The sequence below is a fragment of the Anser anser genome, assembly GCF_964211835.1.
Source record: "Anser anser genome assembly, chromosome: 16".
Lineage (NCBI taxonomy): Eukaryota > Metazoa > Chordata > Aves > Anseriformes > Anatidae > Anser > Anser anser.
Genome location: NC_139737.1, coordinates 14,779,292 through 14,797,775, shown reverse-complemented (window position 1 = coordinate 14,797,775; position 18,484 = coordinate 14,779,292). Strand labels below are relative to the sequence as shown.

General features: G+C 44.8%; 1 protein-coding gene across 2 annotated transcripts in view; it reads right to left on the bottom strand.

Moving 5' to 3' along the window:
- Positions 1–16,861, bottom strand: part of MMP24 (matrix metallopeptidase 24) — a 51,254-nt gene extending 34,393 nt beyond the window's left edge. Inside the window, exons 1-4 of one of the 2 annotated variants that reach the window (XM_083801192.1) lie at positions 16,690–16,861; positions 14,344–14,492; positions 8,738–8,854; positions 6,395–6,699 (exon numbers count right to left, since the gene is read on the bottom strand). In XM_083801192.1, coding sequence (XP_083657318.1) covers positions 6,395–6,699; positions 8,738–8,854; positions 14,344–14,492; positions 16,690–16,788 — 670 coding nt within the window. In that variant the 5' untranslated portion in view covers positions 16,789–16,861. Of the gene's footprint in view, positions 1–6,394; positions 6,700–8,737; positions 8,855–14,343; positions 14,493–15,181; positions 16,440–16,689 lie in introns of those variants that run through there. The other variant, XM_083801193.1, reaches the window with a different exon arrangement.
- Between the last annotated feature and the right edge of the window lie 1,623 nt (positions 16,862–18,484).

The following is an 18,484-nucleotide window of genomic DNA, read 5'->3' as shown; positions in this document are numbered from 1 at the left end:
ATTAAAATAGTAGTAAAATGAAAAAGAAATAGACAGAAAGCAAGGCAAAACATAGAGGAAACAGGATTAAATTTCAGAATAAATTAAGGATAAATGATTGTACCAAGTTGTGGCATTATGCTGGGTGAAGGGGCAGGGGTTAACGGAAGCTATATTTTCTTTTTCAGCAAGCATGCACTGTACCTGTACAATTCAGGTAACTGGGCTGCAAGCAGACAGTACAGTCGTCCTAGAAAAGTGAATAACAATGCAAATCAAAACAAAAACCAAGAACTGGATACTCTTCATTCCTCCTAGTCCCCTTTCTCCACCTAAAACATTACTATTTTAACTGAAGACATCAAATACAATAAGGATTGTTTAGTAGGCGATGTTTCCAAAGTGATGCCTTTTATAATAAAGAACTACCTGACCAGGTTAGGAAAAAAAATAGCCAAACCTATTTGTACATATCACTTAATACTAGGCAAACTTATATCTTAACTTACATCCAATATATTTATACCATTAATCCGGTGAATGCTTACAGCAACCTTTTACATTCTCGCATTTCAAAAAAGTAACAATAAGACATGGTACTTTTAGAGTACCTGGAAAAAAAAATTGCCAACCACCTTTATGCACCTATATCCATCAATCCTCCTTTGTGGATAATCTTGATATTAAAAAATACCTGTTTTTAAGAAGAGATTTGCTGACAGAATTTTATGAGCTGAATATCTTGTTAGAAGCTCAGAGTTGACGTGAGAAGTAACTGCAATTTACTGAACTTCCAGGTACTGAAATGCTGTCTTCTTAGCAATTATAGAGAATTATGGAAAAAATTAGATTGAAAGGCACATCTGAAGGTCATTAGGCCTAACTTTCTGTTTCAAGCAAGGCTAATCTCAAAACTGTATTAGGCTGCTCAAGGTATCATGCAGTCAAATTTTGAAAATCTCCCAGGATGGAGCGTCCGCAACCTCTCCGGACTCTATCTCAAAGTTGCACCACTCTCTTGGTGAAGAGTTGTCCCCGTTATGCCCAGGTCAGATCTTCCTTGTTGCACGTTGTGCTCATCACTTCTTGTTCATTTTTCTGTGCACCTCCAAGAAAAGTGTAGTTCTTCTTCTCTATAATCTCTCCACAGGTGGCAGAAGGCTGCTATTAGACCCCCCCCTTCCCCAGTCTTCCTCCTCACTAGGCTGAACAAGCCCAGTTTCCCTTGTTTCTCCTTGTGTGCCAAGTGCTCCAACCCCTTTTCACCTCAGTGCTCCTGCACCGGACTCTTCCCAGTTTGCTGACGCTTTTCTTGTAGTGGGGTCCCCAAACATCATACTTCATTTTTGTTAAACTCAAAATTTGACTGGTTTCAGCCATGTAGTACTGACAAAAGGGAAGCTGGCTTTGCAAAATATTTAGCTAAGGAACAAGAAAAGCTTTCTAGAAGAAAATGGTGACAACAGAGAAAGACGAAGAAACAAAGCACAGAATCCATGAGTAATCTGGGTCTCTCAAAGAGTGGCTGTATGTCTTTCTCTGAGCAACTGAATTCCACAGGAGAAGTGGAGATAAGAGACAGGATCCTTTCTTTAAGAAAGGGGATACAATTGTCACAAAAATCTGGAAGGTTTGGGATATTCCTATTGCCAAGATAGAAAACAGTAAAATTCCAGTGGAAGACACCACTTGAGAAGAGGAGAGAAGAACAGTTCAGTTGGAAGGAACCTGCAAAGATCAGAGTTCAACTGCCTGACCTCTTCACGGCTAACCAGAAGTTAAAGCATAGTAATGAGGGCATTGTCCAAATGTCTCTTGAGCACTGACAGGCATGGGGTTCAACCACTTTGCTAGGAAGCCTCTTCCAGTCTTTGACCACTCACACAGTCCAGAATATTTTCCCGATGCCCGGTCTGACCCTCCCCTGGCACAGCTTTGTGCCCTTCCCGCACATCCTGCCATCGGTCCCAGGGGGCAGAGACCGGCACCTCCTCGGGAAGCCGCAGAGAGCAGCGAGGTCGCCTCTTGGCCTCCTTTCCTCCAGACTGGACCACCCTGGTGCCCTCAGCCTCTCCTCACAGGACAGGCCTTCCAGCCCTTTTTCCAGATTTGTTGCCCTCCTCTGGATGCTTTCAAGGACCTTAATGTTCTTTTTATTCTGTGGAGTCCAGAGCTCCACACAATATTCCAGGTGAGGCCGCACCAATGCTAAAGGGAGAATCACATCTTTCAGCTGGCTAGCTACAGTGTGCTTAATGCATCCCAAAATACAGTTTGCCCCCTTGGCTGCCAGGGCTCACTGCTGGCTCGTGGTGAGCTGCCGTCACCAGCACCCCCAGGTGCTGCTCCCCCCGCTGAGCTGCCCTCCAGCTATGCGCCTCCCAGTCTGTGCCAGCGTACTCTGAACACACTGGCATTGCAGATTAAATGCCAACTCAAAGCTATGCAGCCCCTCCCCAACAACAGGCAAAATTCTCCCTTACAGGTTGTAATACTCACTTATTCATCAGCAAGATTCTCCTCCAAAATTAGCTACTCTGACCAGAACTTGTTCCTTGAGATCCTTGCTGAACATTTACATCCACCAGCTTTGATGGCTTTTGGCTACCCTGAAAAATCTGCTGAACAAATGTGATGTCTAGATAGCGGCTTTAGGAGTGCTTTGCTCTGCTGTCCAAAGAGCTGTTTACTGAAACAGTGCTAGTTCTTGTGTGGAATCACACAAGGAAAAGTCTGTCCACTTCTCCTCTGTTGCTAACTGAAGCCTTTCTGGGAGCTGGATCAGGTCCTTCTCCTCCAGAATTTTTGCAATAGCTCCTACATTGATTTGTCACCAAATGAGACCCAGGAAATCTCATCTCTTGTATCAGTGCTGGCAGTGGCTTGTAAACGCTGACACTCGTCTGGCTTCTTCAGAAGGCTTTAACAGGAAGCTTTCCAAAGAAGCCTCTGGAGGAACCCACTGGGATCCATAGGAACACGTTTATTGTAATGATTACAAAATCTGTTTACTTCCTGTTACCAAAGACCAGCATTTCCTGCCAATAGTTAGAGAGCGGTCACATCCAGTCTCACTGAATATAAAACAGTGGTCATCCTACCCTTTCAAAGAGAACTTGATGCAGACGCGAAGCTGTACAGCATGGGAGAATACCTGGAAGAAAGGATGCTGAAAGTGCATCCTGTGAACCGCAAAATGATCAAATGCGATGTGAAGTTGAGTTACACCACAGTGGCTCCAGGAATAACTTGTCAGCTGGGGTTGTTTACTGAGGAAGCCGAAGTGAGTGAACTTGGGCACATTCCCACCTGCATGCCACACAACAAGCAGATGATAGGAAGGATCTTATAATTCAACTCCAGGCTTGCTGAAAGAAAAAACTTCTGGTGATCCCTGGCAGGGCATCATTAACTCAGTACTTACCTTGCTTAAGCATTAAAAAGCTTCTCTAAACTTCTTGCCTAAATCAACCCTGCTCCACTTCAAGCCTTCAACCACTGCTTCAGAGTATTTCCTGACCAGGACAGTGCTTGGTACATATAAGCTTTGGAATGAAATCCAGACTGCACAGAAAAACTGCCAGCGGTATCACCACTGCAGATGGGACGACCCCAGTAATGCTCACTCTGCTCACGGGTGGCAACAGCAGAGATGGTGCCATTAGCAGAGCTGATAAAACACAGGCACTGCCATTTACAGTGATGGTGACAAAAGCAAGTTTTGTCACTACAAACAGAGGATCTAATCACTATATACAGCTATACAGCTGTACAGCTATACAGCTTTATCTGTATAGCTATAGAGCTAACAGCTGCAACAGGTTGGCGGATGCCTCACATTTAGCGGTATGGTGTTGACACATGCACAAACAGCAATGATCTTTTAAAAGACCATGAAGAAGATTTGCTAGGGATTATTTATGGTGCTATTTATAATGTTAATCTGGGGATTAAAAGTGACTTCCTGTAATCAACCTCGATTAAACAAATGTTTGAGTTCTTAGAGAGATATAAGAGCAGTCATGGTTAGTGTGGATATTTAAACTGACAGAACTTACTTTCAGACACTTGATAGGATATATTTTCAAGCTATTCTTGGAAATATATACATACATACATATTATTAATAGTTTAATATAAAGGCTAGGAAATACTTGATTTAGTCCAGTTAATGGACCATGCACGCTTGATCCAAGTTAGGTAAGATACCGAGACAGCCAAGGGAGAGATGACAGCATAGCCAAATCTGCTTACCCTCTTTTGGGCACAGGCTTTGCTGCCTACAGTGGACAACATATGGCAGCAGCTGTGAGTCTTGAGACAGGTAGTTTGAAGTATACTCATCTGTTTCTACAGCTTATTACAAGTAAAAAATGGTCCAGGACTTGCAGGAAGCATAGCAAAGTCACCTTTTATGTGCCTTCTGGAAATACACGCAACTGGGACTCCAAGGCTGCCTTCATGAACAGGTAACTCAGTGACCAAATGCTCTAAGCAGCCACCAGGGGTCACCTGGCCCATGAGCAACATACACAATGTACTGTTAAACGACAGTGAATCCCAAAAGGCTTCAACTGCCTCCAAGTGCCCATAGACTGAAGTCTAATAAACTGCAGCCCTTGCTGCTACAAGTCTGGGACAGACTAAGGGCTGAGCACTGCTTTCATTTCTATTCAGAAGCACTTTTTGGGAAAAAAACTGAGATATTGCCTCCTACTTTGACCACACCAATTGCTCCTCATCATGTTGTTGTGTAGCTGTCCAAACGTAAAACCACACCTTCTCTCTCAGTTGCATCCTGTTTGCTATAACGCAGAATCACCAGAATGGTTTGAATTGGAAGGGACCTTGAAGATCACCTAGTTCCAACGCCCCTGCCACAGAGAGGGACACCTGCCCATCACTTCCCTGGTTTGCCTTGGTCCTTCTGAATTCCAATATTCTCCCTCATGCTTGTAGCTGCTCCCATTGACACTCTCATCTGAAAACTTAAACGAATTCTGCACCCCTTGATCCAAGATAATAAGGACTGCTCCATGAGTTCAATTTCCTACCTAGTTTTACAAATTCTCATCGTGATATTAAACAATTAACTTCCATAGCTTGCCTATGGGATTGTCAGAGAACATAGTAGTATTAACAAGATAAACCAGCAATCATTAATTGAAAGTACTAAGCTAAGTACTGGCTAATAGAACGGTATGCATGAGTGGAACTATAATTAAAGTTCATTAAAAAGGAAACTTTGCATTCACTTTTAAAACCTATACAGGATCATTCTTCACAGTAGAAGATAAAAGATGTGCTGGTGCATGTGCCCCTATTACCACAGTCACAACCAACAGGGTGTTTTTACAAAACCAGAAACTTCCATAGGATAGATCGCATTCTCCATGTACAAATCAGAGAGGGCTGTTTTCCCAAAAGGATCTGTTCAAACCATTCTTCATTTTTTTCTGACTGGATGAGACTTCACATGAAATATTTCACTTTTATCCACACAATTGGCACTGCTAGCAAAGACTCCAAAATAGTTCTTCTGTGGGGAGACAGTTGCATCCAATTATGGATTTACTGAAACTCTTCAGATGCCACAACACAAAGACAGATGTAGACCAACAAAAGCAAACCTTCAAGTCATACTGGTTTTTAACAAAATTATATGGACTAAATAAGAGCTCTCATCAGCCAAATATTCAATTTGGTTTTCCAATATTTGGAATTCAATTTGGTTTTCCAACATTTGGAATTCCAGTTTAAAACTTTTACAAGTCACCACTATCCTCAAAGATTTTAAAATAAATCTGAAAGTGCTCATTGTCATTTGAGAGTAAGACAAAGCCAGAAAGACACAGAAGCTCTACATTGCTTAGTATCACAAAAGCAGTTCTCCTAATCATCAGTCCTCCTTCAGAAATCAGCCAGCCCCATCCTCTGATGGGAAGAATTATGACCACACTCAGTTCACGGGAAAATAAATACAGATTTAAACTATTTGAAATACAAATGCCTTCACTTGTTCAATTTTCTATTCACCACTACAAATGGCTCTATTTACTCATGCTAATAATTCCACAAGACAGAGTTTAAGCTTCAACACCCTCTTGTTCATCTTGACCCTCTAGAGACATTGCTTTCTGCAGCAACAGTGGTCCAAATCTCAAAATATGTATAAGGCCACTAGATACACACTTCTGTTTATTCCCCAGCATTCACACATGTGCACAGAGGCATGCAGAGTCACAAACCTAGTAACGAAATGTTTTATCCATTTAAGATAAAATACATGTTTTAGAAAGCATTTGAACCATTGTATGGGAGGGGAAGGCTCTGTTAACCACTTTCCAGTTAACAGCCTGTCAACGTGTCTACACTCAACTTACTCTTATTCTAAAAAAATGATTCGCACCCTTACCATCGTGATTAGAATTTCCCAGGGTCCATGGCTCATCTGAATCGAAGTGAGTATCTCCTCCTATTCCTGGTCCAGGAAAGTATGCATGAGCTAGGAATCCACCTTCTCCATCAAATGGAGAACTGTCTCCATGGAAACCAGAAGCAAAAAATATCATAATATCTGCCTCCTTCCTGTCATTTTTAATTTCATGGTAAGGGACCTCTTCAAAGGTAAGCGGTGTCACTCTCTGCCAAACATCAAATGCCTGACGAATGGCTCTCCTTGTATCAAGCTCTCCGACCTTGGGGGTATAGTTGTGTACACTGTGTGAATGAGAGAGAAGGGTTGTTTAAAGGTGCAGATTCCATTCAAGACTTCTTATTTAACTCCAATACATAGCCACCTCTACAAAGTTTCCATTTCTGAAATGTATATATTTTTTGCAGACTCTACTTTGTGCATGCAAAGTTTTGCTGTTACAAATAAAGCTACCAACAAACAACAGCCTTGATCCAGAGAGTACATTTATTAGTAAAATAATCCCAATACTTTGGTTCATCTCATATCGCTTTCTGAAAGCCTGGTGACCTTCCAAATCCTCATGTATAGAGTTAGTTTAAAGAATGTAAATTATTCCAGATTTTGTGTGAAAATATCACACTAAAATGGAATCCAGCGTATGAAAACACCTGGCTACTAAAATTATTTTTGAGAAATAAACTTTTCAGTGAATTATACAACTTTACATAGGTGAGCAGCTTCATTCTCAGAAGACCTTGAATATTTAAGAGCTCATCAGATTGATAGGCCAATGTCGTGCATGTCAGTCCATGACGGATTTTGAGAAATAGCTTAACTACACATAAATTTCCCATAATGGTAAACTTTAGGTTAAAAGAATACTGATTTTTTTTTTTGGTGGATATATAATAGACTCAAGACCTACTAAACTTAGCTCGAGGAATATGAAACATCTATGTTATAGAAACAGCTTTCAGCCTTTAATGAAACTTAGCTCAATGTAATAAAATGATGAGAGATGAAATATCCTGTATTATATTTAGTGGTAAAATGATATATCCATCACTGGAAAGTCACTCTACAAATATTGAAATTGGAAAGTTAAACAGCTAACAGCTTGACAATGGCAAGAGTGAAGCCAATAAGCTGTGGTTTTGTACACACATTAAGTTATGTTTTACACATATGATTATACACTAGCTTTCCCTAAGGTCCAGAAAAGGTCAGAAGCAAGATCTGACTCTTACATTTTCACATATGGAGGGTAAGCCTTTGTAATCTCAATTAAAGGAGTAAATTGGTGGAAGCTTTGAACTAGTCCCCAGAACGAGACCCTCCTACCAGTCTCAGTACAACCTCACTGCTCCCTCAGAGCTCTCAGCAGAAGTAATGGAGCGTCCCACACCCTAATTCTCCTTCCCTTTACGCCATACCTCTCCCCACACACTTGGGCATATTCCCCATGTTGGTCACTCAGATTTCTCTCTCTTCATAACAGACTTCTTTCTTTCCATCTAAGCCTTACTTACCGGTATCTTCTCCTTACTGTCTACATTCCTAAGCTTCACTCCTCTGCAATGCCCCCTTCTCCTCTCCAAAATTTAGAAGGCTATTCTTCAGAGACTCTCACCAAGAGGGGTTTTTAAATTTATTTTCAATTAACACCCTTAGTGTCAAACTTTCATTGGCATCGTTACTTTTCAAAACCTAAGGACCTAAATGATTCTAACACAAAGGCCTCTCGGGAAAACAATCGTCAGTATGCAACACTCATTTTACACTAGTAGGTCACTTCAGCGTATTGCCTTGGCAGGTCTAAGCCAGGATAAAAGCAAGTGTCTTACTACAGCACTATAAGGAAAAACTGTGCAAAAATAAACAGTAAAGTGTTGCAAATCAGTGGAGGAACAAAGCAACACTCCATTAGACAATGATGTCCCTTCTGCTTTAAGGGTACTATTTGTTAAAGAGGACACAAGATTTAAGGGTTAGAGTCCTGCTGTCTCCATCTGTAGTTCTAGTTGCAAGGGTTAGATTTGATTAGCATTTAGATTTCTCAGGGAACAGAAAGGGGCTTAGTAGGATTTTCCTGCCAAAGTTACACAACTGATAGTTGGGATTTAGGTCTCTTTATTGACCAGTTATTTCCCAATGAATACTCTTCAGTTACTCCAGGGAACTGAAAATATACCGCTCCACCATATCCTAAAGTCTGAAAGCCTTAACTGGGCTTCATAAGGAAAACCCACTTTTTTAAGCTAACTAAAAAATTTGCATACTGAACAAATACAGAACATTTCCCCCCCCCCAAAACTAAAAGTGTTAGGGAGTATACTATACCTGTAGGTTATATGCTTCTGCCTCCATTTTTGTCCAGTTAGCGCATAACGCTTTTTCCTCCGGCTATGGCCTAGGTGCGGATGATCTGGAACTCCACATCGAGGCTTCTTCATCCACCTAGGGAGGAAAAGAGTGGAAAAGAAAGCTAATGAGTTTAGAAAAGAAATTAAAAATAACTCAGTGATCAGAAGACCTCCTAGGGATGAGAGATGACCAACACAGACACCAAGAAGGGCTCCACCTCTGTTGACATTCCATGCACCTCTGCACACAAAAAAGGCTTCATTTTTTCCATTTGGAAACACAGATACTGGGCCAGGTAGCCCTTATTCTTGACGAAAGCTTAATGATGATAATGCCAAAAGAGACACAGACCCAAACTGCACATACATATGCTCTGGGATCAAATCTTCTGATCACTTTCTCTTGTTGAAGTGTTCCTATGCTGGTAAAAACAAAATAAAACAAAACAAAACCTTCCAAGCCAGAATTCACTACATAAGATTGAATGAAAGCAACACAACCCTCCAACCTAAATGGATATGACTTCCTATAACCACCAGAACAGGTAACTGCAATCTGTGAGTCACAGTCACCAAATTCTGTCAGATTCTCCCCATACCCCTTGACTCTTTTGATCTCACTCATGATGTAGGACATTCTTGCTTCTATGGCCATGTAAACTGGGAGAGCAAAGGATGCTGTCCCTTGCAGAGGGATCCATGCACTGTTATTGGAGAAGTCAGGTCTGCAGGGACAGATTGTACTGGACTTGACAAGAACCCAAGCTTTGTATTATGAAGCTAGCGCTCATCTTCCCCACTTCCTTTACCTTACATTTATTGGTACAGTATACCCACACATCTGCTGCCACCTTCAAAGAAAAGTGGTACATTTGAGATTTGCATTTACAAAAGCCATATTAACTCAATCTCAAAACACTGTTTTTCCAAACATCCTTTACTTGTGCTCTTTTGTGTTGTTTCTACCTAGATATTTCCAGTTTCCTAGGTATCTTCTGAGTTTTTTTAATTCCAGTCATACGATAATTGTACAGAGTTTTTAGCATAACCTTAGAAAAACCTAATTCACACTGCAGTTTGCGTCTCCTGAGCTTCATGAGAACTCATGAATTATCTTCCATTTTATCTTTACGAGTATCACCTAGAAGACAGAGACAGGCTGCAATATCAGTACTCTGGGCTTTAAGGACTTCTTGAGCCAAAGCTTCCATGGCATCAGCATTTTTTGAGCTGTCCCTACTTTCCATATGCACAGCTGCCTAATTCCTCTTTCAAACCCATTATACTTGTTCCAGACCTCAACTACAGAATGTCTGAAATAGGTCTAGTACAAAAAGCCTGATTACCTGGTATCTTGGTTTTGGCTGGGATAGAGTTAATTTTCTTCGCAGAGGCCTGTATAATGCTTTATTTTGATTTTTTTTAATGAAAATAGTGGTGATAACACACCAATGTTTTAGTTCATCTTCTTGTGCTGCCCTGTCAGCGAGGACATTGGGGGTGCACAAGAAGCAGGGGGAGACATAGCCAGGACAGCTGACCCAAACTAGCCGAAGGACATTCTGTGCCATATAACGTCACAGTCAGCAAGAAAAGCTAAGGAGAAAATGGGGGAAGAGAGGGGAACATTCTGAGTGGTGTTTATATTCCCAAGAAACCCTGCTTTCCCAGCAGTGGCTGAATTCCTTGTTTTGCTTTCCTTGTGTGCAGCTTCTGCTTTAACTAGTAAACTGTCTTTATTTCAGCCCACCAGGTCTAACACGTTCACCCTTTTGACTCTCTTCCCCATCCCACGGGGATACGAGTGGCTCTGTGGTGCTTACCTGCCTGCCACGTTACACCACAACACCCGCTTACAGCTAGGCAATACCCAGGCCGTCAATAGCCTGTACTAATGTCAAGCTGAGAAGGTTTATCTGGACCGGTTTCCTCGCTCAACTTCCTTTCCAGACATATGGGCCCTAGTCTAATCACAAGAACTATGGTACAATTCCAGCTATCTCTTCTCCTTTTCTCAGCAGGGCAGATTTATGTCAAAATAATCACAGAGCTGTAACTTGCAACCACTGATCTTCTTACATGCAGCTTTTTGCCAGCTGCACTCTACTGAGCACTTTGGATAGCTCCTTCTTTGTTCCAGGGGATTTATAAAAACACATCAGAAATAACAACAAAAGGCAATTACTTGAGGCAGGATTCAAATAAATAAATCACCACTGAAAAAAGTTTTATTTTCAGTAGGGGCGCCAATAGCATTGGACCCTCAAAAGTTTGTGTGGCATTGTTTAGTGCTATTAGACTATTGCATTCCTCCAGCCACTCGGCACGCAGAAAAATAGGTAATTTCCAACAGCAGTGACATCCAGTTCTTGACCAGACACAGCTGCTTCCCCCAGTCAGGCTCCAAGTCCTCCACAAGACTGCTAAACAGAGGAAGCTATCACTCTCAGTTGCCTACCATTGAGCTGGTAGGAGTGGTATCTTTAAAATCCCTGAGTTAAGAAACAAAATTAGACTGTGTCTTGCAACCTGAGGTGGGCAACAGGCTCAAGACTTTGCAAAGACACACAAGGCGCCTTGTCGTGTTAAGGGGTGTAGCCGATTAACCGTTATGGGTCTGGTCGGATTCAGGGTACTGAACTATCACGGTCATGGATTCTCCAACAACTTAACACGCCCTTACGCTAGTTGCATTCAATGAGAACTATTACGGCTAGGAATAATGTAATTAAGTGCAATTTATTACAGCAACAGGTACACAGGTTCTTTGGATTTTTGGTGATAATTTATTGTCTGCAAAAGCAAGCTAGCATGCATGAAATACACAGGTACACAGCCTGGCTATGAAGGCATTAAAAGGCACAAAGACTCTACAGATTATTCAAGTGTCCGAATCTCACCCAAAGGCATCCCAATGGGGGGAGGGGGAGAGAGGCTCAGCCCATCAACTGCTCCAGAAGTCAGGATGGTATCTTCCTTCGTGATGGTATCTTCCCTAACGTCCCCTCTCTCTTAAGCCAATTTATATTATTTTCTATCCTTAAGGTGGAGCTTGAGTGACTGTAGTCAAGCATACCTTTATTGTGATTGGTGAAAAGTTTTCTTGCCTTTGTTTAAAGGTATAGGCTCTGAGAAATTCAGAGCGCATGCTCAGTGAGGGGTGGTCGCACCTTGGAGGCGGGTAGCTTTTGGGATGGAGGTGTGTTTTGGTATTATAATGATATTATAATGAGCAAAAGTGCACTAGAGTACAGCATTTTGTCAAAAACATGACGGGCTGTTGGCTAAGAGAGGCAAACGTGCAGTTTATCAGTTTCGGTGTGCACAAGAACAATTGAGTCCCCCTCTTCTCACAGAGCCTAGCCACAGTGTCTCCGCTCCACTCTACACTCCGTATTGTTTGTTAGAGTTAGCACACCACGTTGCCCTGGTGTGGTAACATCTAAGGTTAAAAGCCTAGGGAACACTCAGGGCATGCAGCTGCACCCTGCCCTGAAAACCTCTTCAGTGCTGTACCTTTCTTTAAAATGTGAATAGTAGTTTAATTTTCCTAGTTACTTTAGGCAATCACTCCACACACCTCCAATACAAGACTACTTCCTGGTTCTCCTCAGGTCTATGCGATTATGACAAACATAACAGTGAGCACTTCTGTTAGGCACTAGCATGCCTTCTCTCCCTTCACACTCCCAGGATTATATTTTTGCTTAGCTGTTAAGTCAAATTACTATTCAACCCACTAACTGCAGGCAGACACAAAGTTTGCTGAGGTGATGTTGAATGTGGAGTAGGAAGAGGCTGTTCTAAGTATTCTCTACTACTCTTTTTACAGGAAATCACATATCCTCAACCTGTTTTCTCAAGACAGACCCCTTTGTCCCTCTGCTGACCCCAACCTTCCCTACAGGTACCAGTAAGCAACAACAGCAATGGTGGTGTTCCTTCCCATTTCACACTCCCACTGTCAGTGCTTGCATGGTAGCTTCCACACACTTGGATACCACTTGTAGGAAAGCCCGAGCTCAGGGTTTGGGTATGTGTGGGGAAGGAGATAAAGAAAACTAAGCTTCTATATTAAGTGTAAACAGGAGATGTAGAATTTGTTGCCTAATAAGGAAGCCACAGAAACTAATAACTTTGCACAGACCGATTGCACATTGAAGCTTTAAAGGCAGGGAGTTCACGACACTGACGGAAGTGACAAGAAAATTCATAGTTGGAATCTCCAAACCCATAAATGAACTGAAATAACAACTCAGCAAATGCCTGAGTAACTTGGAGCTCTTAGAGCCAGTCTGCCTTGCCATTTCTTCTCCCTTTCCTCAGCTTCCAGGACAGAGGGAGAGTTTTCACCACAGTATCTGAGAAAGTGACAGAGCCCAACAAGGCCCATGTAGATGCTCCCCTCCACCCAAAATACAGGCTCAATGCTAGCAGCAATTACAACTTTGTTTTCTTTTAATCTGACTCCTAAGCAGGTACTCCTGCTCATCCTGGCCATACAACATATGGACTTATTGATTCAGGACAGGTGGAGGTACAGTAACAGCAAAATCCTGCAAAGCACACACACATTTGGTTTCAAGCATTTGTAGACCTCAGCTTCAGAAGGTGGAACATTTAGCGTTTTCACCATCAGATTTCCATCCACTGAGCAAAACCTGCCTGGACATACACATGGTAAAACAGAGGCACCACCTTTTTTTCCCACCAGAAAAATACTCTTACTTACTAAAGCCCCCAACAGAGCCTAAGTTCTATTCTTTTTTGCTCACCATGAGATGCCTCTCCTCCCCAGAAAACATTACTAAGACCTTATCTGCAGTCTGCTACAGTCAACAGATGCTCTTCTAGTCTAGACTAACAGCAGACATTCAGCTAATACAGGATATTCAGGTAACAGCAACAAACACCACTTCTGCACTACATCTAGCAGTGTGCACTGAACAGCAGACTAAAGGCAACAGCCTTTAAGGAACTGACTCCCTCCAGCTTAGGCACTTTAGGCCTATGCTTCTGTGCTATTAAGAAACTGATCATGAGCAACAAATAACATACAGCAGATAACATCTGATGTCCAGCAAATATCAACTATTCAACAGCTGAGTAGTCTTGACTGTCCTCATTAGACTGCTGCAACTCTCTTCAACTCAGAACTGCAGCTCTCCACAGGCAGCATCTATGCAGACCCACAACTCCAATTAAGAAATACTACATCAGAAATCATTTCTGGAGTCAGATTTTTACCTAAGTCCAGAAAGAGACAGCAATAAATAAAACCCTTGATGTTCACTGCCTTCAGAAACTCATAGTATTCGTGTTTCACCTTTGCACTAGCAACAGGAATGACATTTAACAAGAGCTTCTCACACTTGCAAACAGTGTACTGTCGACAATAAGATCGAGATGGAGTTGTCCACGTGTTCATTAGGGATGCCTTTTCACAAACATCAAGACTTCTCTGACTGGGCTGAGACAGTGAAATCTATCCCTTTTGAGGACTTCTGGCTCCTAGAATAACTACCCAGGTAATAGACAAGGCTTTGAGAATGGAAAGACAAAATTAGTCTAGGATAATCTTACTCAAGAGTTGTCTGGTCCAAAACTCCTGTTACTGGGATCCCATAGAATTGTTGCATAGTGGCCACTGCAGACTGCACAGCTTTTCCCGCCTGCAAGGCGGACATTTGGCTGTCAGATGGAAGCAAGTAGCCATAAGTTTTTAACCAACCCTGAAAAAGAAAGAAACAGATCGTAAGTTTCTGCCATATTAAGCTTTCAACTTCACAGATCACAACATTTCTTCAAAAGAAAGGTGACAAACTAGCCCATGAAATTTAACCACCTATTAACCTCTTTATCAGTTAGGTTTGGTAACACTGGCTGAACTCCAGGAAGACCCAGCATAATATCCACTGTCCTAACTGGATGATACAGGCCTGCTGATCAAAAATGGCCAGCAACCCCACTGAATATAACTGGGGCAGACATAGGTCTTTGGTACAACAGAAATGCCAAAGAACCTCCATTCTTTGCGCAGGCTGAGCTCCTCTCTTGTTCCTCCTGTGCACCCTATCCCCAGGCCATCACAAGGTTTCTCTGCCCCCACAGCAATACACTCCAAATAACCCACTGCCCACCTACTGCTGCTTCTGGACCATCGCTCCAAGCAGACAGCTTAACAGGCCTGGGTAATTCCCCAGAAACAAAAGTTCAGGTTTACATTTGCACTAGACACAGAAGTATTTCTTTCAAAAACAAACTCAAAGTTTACATAGAACCTTGCTAGGTGGACTTTTCCTTTAATACCAGATATCTAGCAAGTTTTCAGATGAGAAAAACAGCCAGCTCTCCTCAAGGAGCTTTGTTTCCCCACACCCTCCCCAAAACACAGCTTTAGATAAAACCATGTCAAACTTACAGGCCAAGGACTGCATTTTCAAAAACAGCCAAGTAATTCAAGACTCTCTTTTGAGTCATTTTAATACCATGAGAAAAAGAAACATTAATTCACTGTTAAGCGCAAAGACCAAAAAATACCAACCCCTGAATGTAGACTTGCTTTCATGGTAACTTTTAATTCACCTACTCCTGAGCCCCTGAGCCTTTTTTTTTTTTTCTTCCTGGCCAGTACCCAACAGGAATTAACATAATACGGCTGACAAGCTCCCCAAGCACTGTAAAGAAACCTGGGGTACTTATCATCAAACAGAAAAACACCCAACTGCTTTGGTATTCTACTACAGGCACAATGCGCTCCATATTCCAAAGACAAATTTATAAAATCTTTATAAAACCCATTTGTCCGACTCAATGCTTACTACTTAGACCATGATTGCTACAAGATCTACAGATAACCCATAAGCTTTTACCAGCCACCAGAACAATCCATCCCACCCACAGGATGCTGCCATCAACACCCAAGTGCTAAAAACCCTGCTCGCTCAGACCAGGCTCGCACACCGTCCCTTAGCCTAACGCAGCAGTGGGAAAAAGGGGCTAAAGCAAGGAGGAGCACAAGAGAGAGGACAATTCCTATTTCTCTGAAGCAGCATGAAAATATCAAACTCCACATGGGAGACGGAAAGGCTTCGCTTCCAAAGCTTGAGAAGAAGAGTAACGGCACAGGGCTAGCCATGCCAAATCTCGCAAAGTAAACGGACAGGCAGCACTAGTCAACAGAGGCATCACCAACTGCCCAAGTTGCAAAACGGCTGGGAGCACAGACTACGTCTGTCTTGGCAACTAAAGCTCTAAAGCCGGCCTCTAACCAACACAGCATACTGGCACACACAGACCATCAGCCTGACCAAAGCAAGCTGTCCTTGAGCAGCACGGGTGGACCACGCTAACCAAAGCAGCCCCGAGCAGTGCTACCCCCGCGGACCCCTCTCCTTCCCAGCCAGGCTCCAACACGGCGGGCGGTGAGGGAAAGGGCCACAACACGACCCCTGCGCGGACACCAGGAAGGTCCTCCCGGGAGACCGATGCTCGAGAGCACGAAAAAGAGGCACAGCTATCTTCGCGGGCCGGCTCTCCCCAAAGAACCGAATGCGCGCAGAAGAGCTCGGGCGCAGGCAGAGAAGCTGCCAGGGACCGACGCTGCGCGCCTCAGTGCGGTTCGGCAGCAGCAACCGAAAGCGGCTACTTGGGAGAGCAGCCGGACAAGGGCCTAGAAAAGATACCGGGACGCTCCGGGCGGGCCAGCAGCGCCCAGGCGCAGCGACGTGGCTGAAGCCGGGCGCAGCGGGGCCGGGCAGCCGCCGCCCCGCTCCCCAGCCCGCCCCCCGGCCGCTCCGCTCCCAGCCGCGGCACGACCGGCCCCAGAGCCGCCTCGCCCCGTTCCGCTCCGCCCCGCCCCGCTCCCCTCAGCACCCCACCCCGGCCCGGCCCGGCCCCGGGCCCCGGGCCCCGCGCCCCGACACCCACTCGGCCCGTGCTGGTGTCGGCGGCGGCGCGGAGCAGGGCGCAGAGCAGCGGCAGCAGGGAGCCCGCCGCAGCCAGGCCCCGGCACCGCCTCGGCGCCATGGCAGCGCGGCGGGCCTCCGGCCAGCGCTCCGGCCCGGCGGCTCGGGCTGCGGCTGCGCGGGGAGGCCGGAACTGAAAGGCGGCGGCCGGGGCTACGCCTCTTCCTCCGCTGGGACGGGGCAGGGCAGGCGGCGGGGCTGCCGCTGGGCCACCGGCCGATCGCGATCGCACTGGTTTCGGCACCCGTCCCGCTGCCGGCAGACAGGGGAGGGTGCAGAGGAGCCGGGGGCCGCTGTGTGTTCCTCTGCAGCACCAAAGCTGCTGCAGGAGGAGTCAGGTCTTTCTCTGCCGACTTCTCACCGAACGGGCTTGTTTCCCGTTGTTAGAGATCCTACTAGCGGGTGGACTCCCCAGGGACATGTGGGGTAGGCAAGGCTGCCTGCTGTGTCCTTTCTTTGGCCACAGTCTGAAGACCTTCAGCAGATGGGTGTAGAAGACCCAGGTGCAGGAGGCCAGCTGCATGCATCAGTTAGAGCGAGCCTGAGGCTAAGGAATCATAGAAACACAATGTTGGAAAGGACCTACAAGATCATCTAGTGCAACTGTCCTCCTATCACCAATACTACCCACTAAGCTACTAAATCATATCTCGTAGCAACTGTCTAGGCGCTTCTTGAACACCACATGGGATGGTGACTCAACCATCTCCCTGGGCAGGCCGTTCCAGTGCCTGACTGTTCTTTGAGAGAAAAAGATTTTCCTGATACCTACACTAAATCTCCCCAGGCACAACATGTGGCCATTCCCTCTAGTCCTATCCCTAGTCATCTGCAAGAAGAGGCTGACCCCCTCCTCATCACAACCTCAATTCAGGAAGTTGTAGAGTGCAATGAGGTCTCGCCTGAGCCTCCTCTTCTCCAGACCAAACAATCCAAGCTTCCTCAGCCACTCCGCATAAGACTCGTGCTACAGACACCTCACCAGTTTTGTTGCGTTTCTCTGGACATGATCCAGGGCCTCAATGTCCTTCTTGTACTGAGGGGCCCAAAACTGAACACAGTACTCGAGGTGCGGCCTCACCAAAGCTGAGTATGGGGGGATGATCACCTCCCTGCTCCTGCTGGCTACGCTATTTCTACTACAGGCCAGGATGCTGTTGGCCTTCTTGGCCACCTGAGCACACTGCCGGCTCATGTTCAGCCGAGCATCGATCAACATTCCCAGGTCCCTCCCCACTCTCCCCCCATGGGAGAGTGTCAAAGGCCAAGCCCGTGCCATGGCTGCGTGGAGAATTCCCATGAGAGGGGGGGACTGCTCCCACCGCTTGCCTTTGTGTGAGCACTGGCACGGGCAGACCTTCTGGGGGAGCTTGGTCTAAGGAGAAGGAGCCCTGCAAGAAGGGTCTCAACATTGTCCTCGACACCTGGTAAACACCAGGCTTCCTAGACCTGGTCCGGCCCCTTCCTTAGCCCAGCTGCAACACTTGACGCGACAAGGAAGGCTAAAGCCCACCTAGAGATGAGGTTTGCAAAAGAGATAAAAGATAATAAGAAGGTTTTTTTTAAGTATGTAAACAGTAAAAGGAAGAGTAGGGATAATGTGGGTCCTTTGCTGAACGAGGTAGGTGTCCTGGTAACGGGAGACGCCGAGAAGGTGAAGATACTGAATGCTTTCTTTGCTTCAGTCTTTGCTTCAAGGACTCCCCCCCAGGACTCCTCGACCCTGGCGGGAGGATAAAGGGTCTGGGAAATGGAGG